Raw genomic sequence first — 14,744 nt, 5'->3', positions numbered from 1 at the left:
ACTGTTGTTAGGTCAAAGTGAACAACTGAATGAACTTTCTCAGACCAAACAAACAAGCAGGTTATTGAGAAAATAACTGCCAGAATAAATGGAAATTAAAGTAATTGTGGTTTGGAGCCTTAAAGAACAGGAAAAAGTCAATAATGGCCCTTCAGCAGAAAAAGTGGATAGCAAATGTTGTCAATGAGCATAAAATCGGGTTAACCTGCTCATCATATTCATCTTTTTAGTCATGTAAGTGGTATGTTAGTGTTGTGCACTACACATACTGTTCTTCTCATTCTATTTTGTTTCAATAGATGGAGGAACGTTTTATATCCTATGGAGAGTGTACCTTTAAGTGTTTGTAGGTGGAGAGAGCTACAATGAAAGTGATAACAAGAGAAAAAAAACACAGCATGTCTTATTGATAAAAATGCCTTCTGGTCCACGAAGGCCTCTGTCAGAAGAGACAACAGCATCTTCACTCTGTCAATGATGGATCTCTGTTTGTGTAGCCGTTACTTGTCAAAATGATGAGCCAACAAAGAAGCTCTTTCATTGTGAGGACTGATGCTGAAAAAAAGCTGCAGAAGCTTTAGATATCTTTTGATAAAAAAGTGCTATTAACTCCATTACAGTGTTTGACAAGTAAGAATAATAGACTAGAATAAATGAGCCAAGACATGCGGGGTGTTAAAAAAAGGGATTGTCTTTTTTAAAGGAGACTTTAGAAAGTCTCATTGTCAGTGAACACAATAACTTCTAAATCTGCAAGAGCGTGGTGGACAGCAGCAGCAGCAGCAGTAGCAGCAGCAGCAGCAGCAGCAGTAGCTCTGGAAGGGTTAAAAACCAGTGAGAGCGCCCAGCTGGCTTAGAGAGGGTGAGTGGGCAGAGCCTGGCATGGTGCCCGGCCCCGGCGCTCACAGCCAGCTCTGCCCCGCCCCACCACCGGCAGCCATCACCATGCCACACAAGAACATGGGAGTACTCCAAAACCTCACCCCGTAACCAGAGCGCACGGAGAAAAGTGACAGGAAGTTGGGATGCGATTCGGACGGAGGGGGAAAGCTTTTATCGGGCGTTGTTACCGTGCTGCTCTGATGTTCGGAGACAAAGAAAGACGAAGAGATCGCACATGAAGCGGGGCTGTTTCACGGCAGCGTACGGAGTCATTCCTCCCCTGGATTCTCTTTTAACACCTGTCATGACTACAGTGGGTGGCAGTTTGTCTTGGCTGCTTTTGATGCACAGAGAGATGCCGTTTGCGAGCACGCGCGCCCGTGTCTGTGTGAGTGTATCCCACCGTCACTACTTTTGCATTCATGTGTGTAGAAATCTAAAAGTTCCTGGGGATGGCTCCGGAGCTGACTACTCGCACACATAAACACACAAACGCACCATCAGCGCCTCACCACAGGCGCCTGCAGTGTCCTCCCCCATTACCGCGATGCACCTCCCCAAAACAGATGCACACGCAAACACGTTACTACTGGACGTCTGCCATGTCTGCTCACTTTAATCCATACTGAAGCCAAGGGGAGCCACGGCGATACACAGTGCTTATTATAGAGGCTGCGTGTAATTTAAACGCCACTCTCCCCCAGTCAGACTCGTAAGACGCACATGTACGCACGCAGACGAGATGATAAAGGCTGATTTATACGCAGAGATGGGTTATGTTTAGATAATGGGGTGTGTGTGGGATGATGGTAAGTCAAGTCACACAGAGAGACTCGACTCGCTGGGAGGTCTCGTGTGTGCGTGCGTGTGTTGCTAAAGAGACACATGTGCATTGAACAGTTGGAGACAGATGACGATGACGAGTTAGCAGAGGAGGGAAGAAGAAGGGTTCTGTACCTTGTTCCACGTTTTCTACAGTACCATACTGAGCTAGAAGGCTGTCCAAATCCTGAGGGAGAAATGAGAGCGTGAGTGATAAATACAAACTACGATGCTAAAACACACACAGTTACAAACACAAACACTGACTCAAACACACACACACACACACACACACACACACACACACACACACACACACACACAGGTCTGGTGCTCCTAATGCTCCTCACTCAAAATCCCATTGACATTTGTAGTCAATAATAACACACAGTGGTGAAATAAGGTTTTGTTGATGTTGTGTGAGGTTTGTGAAGTTTTGTCACGCGTGCTCACGTGCATGTTTTCATACAGTATCATTCTTTATTTTAAAAATGTAATCCTATTATTCATCTGAAATCTAATAATTATGTAATTCTGTTACATGTATTTCGTTAATCCCCAAGCCGGATTACTCATCTACCCAGTAGTAAACGAAGTGTCTAAAAATGTCTCTATCTGAAATTGAGGAACTAAAACATTAACATCATTGCTTCAGACAGAAATGCGCTATACGTTTTAGTACAACTAAAACAACAGTTGTACTAAAGTAAACCTTTAGTACAACACTAGAGTCGCGTGTACTGTATGTGGGTACTGTTATTACCTGTGTTTTGTTTTTATTCTACATGCTTTTGTCATAAAAACTCAAGAAGGGGTGGTCTGTAAAGCACTTATTACTTACTGGGAAATAAAATGTAAATTGGAGAAAGTATGAGCAGAATGGGAATTATGATAATACAAAACGTAAATATAGCTCATAATACTTCTTTTTCTTTTTACTTAAGTAACACTGTTACGTCAGGACTTTTACTTTTTAAACTTTGTTTTTTATTTCATTTAAGTGGAGGATATAAGTACTTCTTTCACCTCAGAGTGTCGTATGTCAGATGCCTCCTAGTAACTGATTTATACAAATTTAGGTTCAACTGGCCAGGACATTGTATGGCCTAAGTTTGTCATGGTGAAACCTGGTTTAGTTATTCCATTCATAACCAGCTAGTAGTGAAGTTATGAAAGACTTTACTTTCTTCCATCCACTTTAGACATGGTGTGCAGAGGTCCTAGTGTAGATCTCAATTTAAAAAAAGGGTGTGAACGAGTACTTCAAGTCACTTTGGGGACTCAGGGCTTCTAGATACTTGAATTACGCTCGGATGATAGATTCAGCTATTTTAATGCTTTTCTTTCAGTGGAATGTTGCAGAGCTCCAAAACTGTTTTGTGGACTACGAAACTTCTCCTGACTTCCACTGGCATTGGGGCTAAGTAAATAATAACTTAGGCCCTTAGGGCAAAATTATCCTTTAACGATTGTTTTTTTTTTTTTTTAATGTCTAACCGGTCTGAAAAGTTTTAACACGTTTTTGACGAGTGTGTAGACAACCAGTGGAAACCCAGAGCAGTGTGAGAGAGTCCCAGGGATGATGACAGAGACACTTAATACAGAGAGAAACAATCCGGACCCCGGCGAGCTCACAGATGTTGACACAAAGACACAGTGTCATCGTCACGGTAACAAACACTCACACTGATATAAGCACGGATACACACAGAGACACACGCACATGCACTTTAAAACTACAGAGAAGTATAAAAGGCCGGTGAGTCACTAGTTTATGTGCTACCTGGTGCTTCAACTGGGCATCACTGTCTTGCACACACACACACACACACACACACACACACACACACACACATACACACACACACACACACACATACACACAAAGAGACAAACAACTGACCTCCCACTGTAGATGAGGGGGAATGTTCCGGATCTGGATCTTCCGACTCCTGCAGAGATGAGAGACACAGACGGAGTGGATTTAACAGACCTGAACCACACACTTACAGACATAAACACACACACACACTTGAGAGTTACAGTCATCTGTTGTTGTTTACAGAAACTTATACACACTGGCCGTATCAACAGCTGAGAGGGAGAGACGTTGGGATGACGAAGCAGAGTGGTGCCGCGTGTAATTAAACAGCCGGTGTCACGCTTACTTTGCGTAACTCCCACAGCTCATTATGCGAATCAAAGGACTCTCGCAGAGCCACCAAAGTAAATGTAGGTGTGTAGGTGAAGACGTATATTAGAGAGCAGCGAGTCTCTCTCACTGACACCCTCCCACGAGTGCTATTCTTACTACACTCGCTGTGAGACATGTAGGTGACACGAAAAGCCATGAAGAACAACACACTGACTGAAAATAAGAATTACACTGCGTTCTGTATCATGCACCACCCCATTCAGAAAAGATGAATGTAAAGATTTGAGATCGGGTCCTGAAAGAAGTCAGTTGGAAATCAGGGATGTGGGATGTCAGTCACAGCCAGTGGTGCATGACATTCATGTTTTTAATGTTAATTAATTTGGGATATATATTTAATAGTTATTGATAACAATTTATGACAATTTGAGAACGTTTTGCACTACAGCAGACAGCAATCTTGGACATCTACATACTACAGGTCAGAGCAGCCACATCAGCTACAGTCTACAGCAGCAAGGAAATGAAGAGAGAGAGAAATTCCCCAGACTCCCTTTAAAAAACACACAATTTTGTGAGTTGTTGAGTTGTAAGATACTTTATCAACTTTGTGAAATGATTTCAATGACAAATTCTTAATTATTTGGGTGTTTTTGTACATTTGGCATATGTTATACATTCTCTTTCTCTCTCTCTCTCTCTCTCTCTCTCTCTCTCTCTCTCTCTCTCTCTCTCTCTCGATGGTTTTAATAATGTATTGTTTATGGGTTGCCCCATCAGCACCCATAGTTCCCGCATCCATGGTAGAAGTCAAACAATTCACAGATAAATTCAAATGTGATAAAGGTGAAACAGTAGAATGTAGTCGGGAAATATGCAGAGGAAAACAAAGAAAAGGAGCCAAAAAAGAAAAAAAAATTACCCACACCACCCAACTAACAAACAAGATTTTCATTTATTCCTTGAAAATGTATTCAGTTATTCCTCGACAATGCAGCCCTCTTGATTTCAATTCACAATCATTTCGATTTCCATCCTTGTTTTTCGTGTCTTGTCAACCTGGCAGCTGTTTGAGCCTTTGTGAGTTTGATTCATGATTAATGACAAAGATGATCAAACCCTTAAATGGCAAGAAGAAGAATATAATTATACTTGAATATGCTCTTGGTTTAATCACATCTTTAAGGTGATTTTTAATCAAAATGTGTCAGTCAGAGCTGACTGAAAGAATGTCCAGAGCTTTCACACAGCCTCCTACTCTCCAGAGAGCGTGCAGAAGTCACACAAACCGCTCGGTGACCACAAGCTGTTAACAGCCACATTAACGTGAGAGAGTCCTGCTCCGCAGCGGTCTAAAGAGCAGAGAGGAGGATGCATTACAGCACAATTAGGAGGAAGAGGAGAGTGGAGGACTGAGGCAAGGACATAAAATGTAGGAGGAATGAGAAGCGATAATGAAAAGAGGACTGTACACATTTCCCCCAGTATTTGCAATTTTTCTCCGAACATGTCTGATCGCAAAAAGACCGCGGGTCAGACTTTCCTGTCAGTAGCAAGCAGAGAACGAGAGGCAGGAGCTGGCAGCTGGACATGAATGAATGACTCTTTCTGATTGTGCTGCTTGGGAAAAAAAAAAAAGGAGAAATACAGCGTCACACAGATTTGGGACAACCCTCTCCGTTCCTTTCCTTTCCTTTCCTTTCATTTCATTTCATTTCCTTTCCTCTCCTCATACATTTGAACGTAATGCATTGTTGCTTATATTAAGGATTAAAGACTTAAGTAGTTCTGCAAATCAGTGACTTCACGTCTGGTCCATCCTCTGTCATGTGCGTACACAGAAGCCCAGAAAGACAAACAAAAAAACTGACGCTTCCCCAGCGCGTCCTACCACACGGCGGCCTGCAAGCTCTCTGTCACTGTCGGTGGTTTAAAGCGAGTGGCTCGATGAAAGATCTTTCTTGGCAACCGGTATCAAAACAAGGGTAAACCGATAAAAATCACACTGTACCACTAAAACACATCACCTTTTTCAACGTAGTAAACAACCTCCTGCCATCCGAGAGCAGCCAATAGCTGCAAAGTGTTTAAGGCCAACTCCAGACCTCAGAACACACAACGCTGGCATCCCTGAGCTGCCGAATATGGAAAGTAAAAGCTCCTTTCATTCAGCGCCGTCTGCGTAAATAGCCTGTGAATTCAGGAGGACCAGTTCTCTATTGTGTTGTCGCCCATTCATTTGCCAACTGTAACCTTGATGTAATGTTAGACTGCATGACGCTGAACTGCAGCACAGCAACAGCGTCCTCTGTACTGTTTTAAAGGTGAGGTGAGCAGAGTTTAGGCTGCAAATTAAAGGAGACCTATCATGCTTTTTTTGTTTTTTTCCTTTCCTTCAGTGTTTTATACACTGTAGGTTCTTGAGTACCAACAGAAGCTCCTCTTTCCCACGGTAAACACTGCTACTTAAACTCCTCATCAGTAGTCCCGCCTTTAATTCAGGGACTTTGTGACATCACAGTACGTCACCATGTCATACATTTACATTATTTATGCGTAGTAGCAGCATAAGAATTGCTGCTCTGTTGTTTTAAGCGGTGGAGGGTCAGGTGTGTGGGAGTTGGGCAACTCGCAATGGCTAAGTGCTATAGTAAGAGGAGGTAATAGGTGGCAAGTTTTTTATAAAATATGTGACAAAACAGGATCGAACTGAACAATGCACTGGCCTTTAAATCTTGTTGGCGTACTAAAAAAAATCTTTGTTTGGTCCCGAACCCATAAAATGTCAAGCCATCCTGATTTGATTATAGTTCTGTAAGTGAAAATGACAATTTGGACACAATAATAACCATTCCCACTAATTGTGAATCATATAGTCATCGAGTGCAATTTCTGTCAAAATAATTGCAATGATTTTTATTGCCCTAGAGTAAGCCGTTGGCTCCTTTAATCAATATTGTCTCACTGTATTTCATCACTTTGACAAGTGGATATCTTTCCTTTTCAAAAAAGTGTTTTTTGCTTTTACATGTAATACAAAATTGAGCACAGAAACATGGCATCAACCCTGATGTTTCAGCTGACAGACAGAAAAGGAAAATGTGCCTTTTCAGAGAGTATTTCAAATCATAACTGTCATAATAAGATAAATACAGAGAATGGACACAAAATAAATAAATATATAAATATATAAACAAGTACATAATACATACATAATAAAAAATATATAAAATTCAAGGCTTAATTGAGCAGGAGAATCTAGATCAGGGCTTCCTGAAGAGGGGCCTGTTTGGGTTTGGGGCCCCTGAACTAGACCCTTGTGCTACAGGAGAGCGCAGTTTTAGTCTGTCTACATAACATGAAAATGGTTGGGATATGTTGCAGTACCAGTCAGTCAAGACTTTAATAGCATATTTTATTCTTTCTAGGTGGAGACATTGTAGAAAGATGTTTAATCCAATGAATACGTGATGGCAATATGTGATTCTTGCTTCCATTTTTAGCTAAATGAGGCGTCTAGCTACAAGAGAAGTGAAAGCAACTATCAAGCACTTCTTTATGTCCTTCTGTGCAGCTCACACTTGTTTTAAAGGCCACTTGCATGTCTGTCATTCAGAAATATGCAGAGGAAGCTCCCCGAATGGACATCTCTCGGAAAAAGTGACAGCGCCCTCCCGACAGTTCTTCAAGGTCTCATTTTCAGCATGCCTGCGGCCGCTGGCTGACCATATGATCACTGCTTTCTGTCTGTCTCCAGAGCAGGGAGAGGCCGACGATGCACACCACCCTGCAGCATACACTACTGTCCCCATCTACAGGGTTTACATCCAGCCACAGACACCAGCTGTCCTCTGGTCATGTGTATTATAATCAGGGAAGAACCCAGCGGTGTTGTATATCTGCTAATATCTGTTTGTTTGCATTCGAGGTGAACCCGGCGCCCTCTCCCTCCTCTCCCAAACTGAGCTGCAGTAGAAGATGCAGACTGAAGTCAACGGTTACTTAATGTTTGTTGAATGTAACCACGCTGTCTGCCGTCGGTTTAGAGCGGCCTGCCAAGAGAAAAAAGAAAGCCTCTCAATTTCGGCCTTTAAATATCTGAGGGTGGCCATGTTCATTTGAAAAGCTAATATTTACTGCACCCACCTGCACGAGGTAAGACGCCGTGTCTGCGCACACGCGTGCTTACTAATACACACATGCATATGGAGTGGTCGGAGGAATTTTAACCTCTGAGAGGGCGGGCGTACGGAGGGGTGAGAAAGAGGGTATTTATTCACCCCAAGCAAGAAGTTTTGCAGTGATCCTAAAGACGAACATCAAAAGCTGCGTGGAGGAACTGCACATTTAAAAGCTGTTTTTTCTGCTTCGTTTTATTGTCATTCCACAATTCCACATAAGATTTCTAGTTCTTCACAGGAAAACAGCATTTCGCTATTCTCCTACACAACTGAAGTAGATGAGGACTTGTTTTAAAATGTAAAAAAACAACCTAAAAACGTAACAACCTCAAAATGGCCCCATTCAGCTTGTGATGCGTTATCCAAGTCTCCAGAGAGCCCACAGAGCCTAAATTGGTTTTAAAAGTCATTATTTACAACATTTTACTGTAGCTGCTAGGCTGAAGGTGTCAGCGCGCCCTGTCTGACATGGGTGCACACGCTCAACTTGGATTACGCTGGAGCCATTTTATGTTTTTTATTTTGTTTCTTGTTTCTACTTCATCTGTTGAGGAGAACGCTCCATCGCTGTTTTGCTGTGAAGCTCCAGAAATGTTTTGTTCACATGAGGGTGATAACATGATGGCTGAATTTTCACTTGTGGGTGAACTTATCCTTTAAAGAGCTGAAAGGATTACAGCTGCAATGTTGAGTTGCTGACTGACAGAAACTAATCAGAAACTACTGATAAATGATTAAACTGTCAGTCACTTTTCAGGCAAAAGTGCCAAAAATGTAATAGCTCAAGGCTTTCAAATGTGATTTTGGTGTTTTTCTTGTTCCTACATTGGAGCAAATGAATGTGTTTGGGTTTGAATTGTTGGTCAGACAAAACAAGATATCAAATGACATTACTTAAGGCTCTACAATTCATCGCTTAATTGAGATGATTAACAGCTTATTCATCAACAGCAAACATGATCCTTAGTTGTAGCCTTGGTAAGGAGCAATGCCCTGTTCATGTATGTACACTTTCTTTGAATCATTTCTTATATCTTATAAAGGAGAGGATTTTTGAATGGATTCCACATCAGCTCCCCCACACATGAGTCACAGGGCGGCATGTGGAAGGAGATGATTGAATAAAGAGCATGTGTCTGTCAGTACAAAAAGCGGAAAAAGTCTTTGAAATGAAACCCTCCTTGGTGGAGGCAAAGAAACGTGGTGGGACAAGACATCAACAGCTGAGGACGGCCTTGGTAAAAATTCCACCACAAATGACAGAGATGAAATTAAAATAAAATAAAATCTTAAATCTTAGATTACAGGATGTGTTGCAAAGCACTGGGAGTCAAAGGGAGATATCATCTATCAGATATAGAGATATGACTGCAAACATATGACTTATCGTTGTGACACTTAGACACTTTTTTAGTAAAAAATACTCATGCATTCAAAATGGGAACAATTATAAGGAGCAAAATGTGCTTTAGGTATTAAAGTAGAAGTACTCAGAATGCAAAACAGCTCCAGTCATTATCATATATATATTTTAAATATTTGGAATATTGTTGTTGTCACCAGCATTTGAATGTAGTAAAGTTGGAGTTAAGTATTATTATCACTTTAGAGAGTATTGAGTAGTTTGATCTCTAACAAGGTATCATATTTCTATGATAACTAACGCTACCTGTAAATGTACTGGAGTGAAAGTATAGGGAATCAGAAGAATCCTAAGTAAAGCACGAGCAGTGACGGAAAGTAATTAAGTACATTTTCTCTGTAAGATATTGTACTTTTTACTCTTTTGACACTAGTAACTTTGTTGAATCAGAGCCAAAGTACTGGATAATAAAAAAAAAAATCACTGATTCTGATCATCAGAAAAATGAATATTTAATACAATAATCAGACTACACAAAGTAAACAGTATATACGTACATGTAAATATATGTATTATTTACTCTTTTACTTTTATACCTTATTGACAGAAATACTTCAGCACAGTTATTATCAGTAACTTGTACTCAGTCTCATATAAAGTATCCGAAGGTTATACTTGAATAAAAGTAAAGATATGGCATTAAAATATTATTCTGGTGAGAGTGAGAGCATTTAGCTATTTCCCACGACTAGTGAAGCTCCATTCACAGAAAAAGACCGTGAGATGCCATTAAAAGGTCTTGAAGGTTGGTTAATGGATAATTTTACACATATCAAAACATATGGTTCACGCATACACACGGATTAATAAAGTGTACAGCCTGTAAAATATAAAGTCTAAGGAAGAATAGAGTACTTCTCTTTTTGCATTACATTTCTGACATTTTAAAAATCTCTTCACACTCAGTCAGCGTGAAGAGGACAGAACGGTTATTCAATTTGTCATGATGTCGGTGCTGTTATCAAAAAGTCACTCACGCCATTAGAAAAACTGACCAACATCAAAGTCACCGGGTCTTTTTCAGACATCTCTGAGAGTTCCTTGAATGTGGGCAGACCCTAAAACAGAAACTCACAGGAGTGAATGATTAAACATTTCCTCCTTCGTTCAAGGATTCAGTCTAATGAGGCCTTTAAAAGCCTTGTTTACCTTTCCCTCCCTGATGCCTGTGCTGTCAGCGACAGCTCACAGGGCACGGCCGCCTCTGTGCCCAGCGGGGAGGCTCTCTCTCTCTCTCTCTCTCTCTCTCTCTCTGGACGAATAAAAAGGCATCACAAATAGCCTTTCAGTCTGCTTCACAGAGCTCACAACAAACACAAACAGTCACCTCTACTTGAAAACACTCCCACCTAATTGTTTCTAAATGGAAAATTCTCCTGACTGATAATTTTTTTTTTTCATGCATCCATTTAGCTGTCAACACCTCCACTGATTCTCAGTGAAAAAGTCTCAGATTATAAACCGCTCTGGAATGACTTTACATCAATATGGGCACAGGTTTAAAGGTGCACAATGTAGTTTTGGCGACAAAGACCTTCATTGACTGTTCAAATTAGTGCCTAAACAACTACATAAACAAACTCTCTTCGCTTCACAAACACAAATTCATAATGTTTGTTTATATATGGCTGACCCTGCCGCCTTTCTTATTTTCCTCTGAGAACATCTTGTTTATTCATTAATGGAAGAAAAAATATTTCTGAGTTTGTATTATTGCATCATTAATATTCTAAATATTACAATTCTGAGTTTGAATTTCTTCTCCGAAAACTACATTGTGCCCTTTCAGTGCTTAAAGAGATGATTCTCTCCCTGTGATAAAATGGTGACCACGTCCAGGTCTGAACGGAAAACTGAAATCTTCACCGCTCCCTCCTGACAAAGCTCTTAGTCCCCACTGAAGAAACATAACGACACAATAGACACAGGAAGTCCACATCAGTGCCGAACCGGTCTCGTGAAAGACTTCATATTGCACCGAAGATAATTGATGACTCTCAAAATGAAAGATGATCCGGGCTTCGTCGCAGCCATACCATGCGGATAAAATAGGAAATGAAAACCTGTGCGGTCATTAATCACACTGGAGGCGTGTGTGTGATTATGCACCTATTACATGATCATATTACAAATCCAGTGATATGGACTGTCTGAGGCAACACTAATGTGTCCGCTTCTTTTATGTGTAGCAGTGAGACGTTTCAGTGCTGAGTGCAGCATAATGTGATCATCTGATAATCGGCTACATTTACAGCTACATGTGCATGTACGTGAGCTCCCGTGGCTCTCACATCATCAGTATTGTAAAGACTGTAAAGCTCTAATCTGCCAAATACGTCAGTGCTCGCCTTTTTCCTGCAACTGACTCACAGCCAGTGCAGAAGTGAAACTATATCATATGGGTCAGTTTGTGTGGTTTGAATTGTCTGGTGGTCCTTATATGTCGACCGCAGACTCGCCTAATCTGAATTAACCCAATTTCTAGCTTTGACCCTTAAGCTCTTAATCGCCTGAAATCTCAGAGAGGAAGCAACAAGTCAACAATATTCAGGGGACCCTACTGTGTGGACGATGTCCCTCGGCTCCTCTTTGAAAAACTCTGGCCGCGCTCCCACTGTGTCCCACTCGCTGTCGCTGGATTAAGAGCGAGCTCAGGCCGTTTTTTTTTTGTGTGCAGTGCAGTGCTGCTAAGAGCTTCTCTAAGGCCCATCCAATTGTTGTGGAGCAGAGATAACAGGATTGGTATGAGAGAAGTGTCGATGCATCGTTATTGTCCTTCAGCCACGCAGATTTGTTGCTATTTGTCCTCCAGAAGGACAAACAAACCCTGAAGAAGCTCTTCAGGCTGCATGCAAAGGCGCATTTCATATATATTATTTACAGCAACCAACAATTTCCATAGATGCAGACTGGACAAGGCCAACACACAGTTATCTACTTGTTATAGATAATGTTTTATTTCACATACACATGCAATTTCCTGAAAATAACTACGTAGGAAACGCTGTGTTCAGTTTGTCCACTCAAGATGAATTCATTAAAACACTTCAACATGCAGTATACAAAGAGCAACATTTCTGATCATAAATGAATAATGAATGAACATCTAATTGGGTTTCAACCAAGCTTTTCTTTCAAGTACATTCCTCTTCTCCTTCTTATAAATACTGAAGAAAACATCCACTTCAGATGGACATGATAAAACCAGCAAGAGTGACACACAGATCCTGATGCTGTGTAAAACTTAAATAAAACAGATAATAATAATAATCTGCCGGTCCTATTTGACGACTGGAAACAGTGCTAAAACAGTTCATATTAACATATTTACGTTAACATATATTAGTTTGAGTTTTGTAAATATATCCTGATTCTGATGCCAGCAACACATTTCAAACAAGTTGGGACAGGAGCAACAAACGACCAGAAAAGTTGTTGTATGCTCAATAAGCACGTTTGGAATGTTCCACAGGTGAGGAGGTTACCTGGTCGTTCACAGACAAGGATGGGGCGAGGTTCAGCACTTTGTAAAACCACCATGTGGGTAAACGTGAATGTTTGCAAATGATTGCATTGTGTGTGTATTTGCATTTAATACAGCGTCCCAACACTTCATAATAATCATCCTTAATAAATGGAACTTTTTAAAGTTAATTAAACTTGAGAACAAACACTAAAATGCTTTATAAACCATTTAATGTAAAACTGATGTTTATAAACTTTAATAAATGGTTTGTAAGCATTTCATAGTTTGTTAAAGGTGTAAAATTTATGAATTCTCGTCTCAAACATTCAAAACATACCTATAATTACTAACAGAATTTGAAGAAATAACAGGTGTGGTGTTTGTTTTGTCAAACCTGGTGTAGAAATATATCCTGAAGTTAGCATGCTAACCAGTTAGCTATGGGCCTGAAAACCTCTTTCTCCCATCAGTACAAAGCTCCTGTGCTAGCAGTATAAACACCAACACTCCTCCAGTTGTCCAGCTGGCTGCAAGGCTAACTGAGCTAACAAGGTACCATTAAGGAACAATCCACTTCACAGCTAGTCACTCAGGTGAGTCACTCTGCTGCTCATATTTGCTTTGAGTCTGAATTAAACAGGTGGCCAATTCCTACATATTGCACCTTTAACAGTGAACAAACTTTTACTTACAGTTTGGTTCATATCAAATATACCAGTTATTAATGATAGTTATTATCATGTGTTTTTTTAGAATCAGGGTTGTAAAACAATGAACGCTCTGTAGAGGGAACTGCATGATAAATTCTCTTCTGGCTCGTCACTACAACTGAAACCTTTCACACACGTGCAGTCATTTGATCCACCTTGAAACTATTGATAACAGCAGCTTCATCTATGAATTAATAATCAGCCTTATCATTATAACATTAGGTGTAAGGCTGCAGCTGGTGATATATGGTTTTAAAGGTATGCTGTGGAATCAAATTGTGTATATTCATATTGATTTCTACCATATTAGCGTAAATAAAATTATATTTCAAGTTTCTATCGAGTTTCATGTCTGTCAGGGGACAATATTTTTTGAAGTTATAATAATGTGTTTGTTCAACCAAGAAACCATTCTGGTTTCATTCTGTTAAGAGTCATTGTGACTGATAATAATAATCATGATAAGTGAGTAGGACCGCATACCATTCGTTGTGAAAATGTTATTGTTATTGTAATGTTATTTTATGAGATGGTTATAATAACATGAAAGATCTCGTACAACCCTAATTGGCTAATTGACAATCTAGAAACTGTGTCATATTAGCTGATTTTTGAGGGTGAAGGAAAAACCTTCTGTTTCTGGTCTCCTTACACTGTGGAGATACAAGGAAAAGCAGGCGCATGGCTCATCTGAAAGAACATCTCTACTATACTTAAATCACCAAAGGGATAATAACTGTGTCTGGTGACAGATTTCTTCACGTTCACTTTCATTAAATCCTTTCTATTTCCTCCAGGCATTCATTTACATTTATCAAAAATATGTCCCCGCTTCATCCTCGCTGAGAAAACAAGCATTGTACCTGCTCGTCCTCATTGCTCCCTAACCACATAGTTTTCATACTTATACTGCAGAGTGAACAAAGCCGCCGCTGCACGCTGCTGCTAACCATTTCATCTCAGTGTGTAGCGTGCTCAGGTGCCTGCCTCTGTTTCTCCCTCCCAGCCCTCGGCGGGTGAGACTCATCAGAATTCAGCAGGCTTACCTGCCTGCCTGAATCTCTTTGGTGCATTAGTTTTTCACTGTGGCACCGAGGCGGGGAGG

General features: G+C 40.6%; 1 protein-coding gene across 3 annotated transcripts in view; it reads right to left on the bottom strand.

Annotated features, from left to right (window-relative positions):
• igf2bp2a (insulin-like growth factor 2 mRNA binding protein 2a) overlaps positions 1–14,744 on the bottom strand; it is a 68,618-nt gene that overhangs the window by 27,938 nt on the left and 25,936 nt on the right. For 2 of the 3 annotated variants that reach the window (XM_030427587.1, XM_030427588.1), the window contains 2 exons: positions 3,608–3,656; positions 1,840–1,891 (listed from right to left, as the gene is read on the bottom strand). In XM_030427587.1, coding sequence (XP_030283447.1) covers positions 1,840–1,891; positions 3,608–3,656 — 101 coding nt within the window. Of the gene's footprint in view, positions 1–1,839; positions 1,892–3,607; positions 3,657–10,440; positions 10,461–14,744 lie in introns of those variants that run through there. The other variant, XM_030427589.1, reaches the window with a different exon arrangement.

This window comes from Sparus aurata, chromosome 9 (assembly GCF_900880675.1).
Source record: "Sparus aurata chromosome 9, fSpaAur1.1, whole genome shotgun sequence".
NCBI classification, from domain to species: Eukaryota; Metazoa; Chordata; class Actinopteri; order Spariformes; family Sparidae; genus Sparus; species Sparus aurata.
The sequence above is the reverse complement of the archived record's forward strand: the minus strand, read 5'-3'. Positions and strand labels throughout refer to the sequence as shown.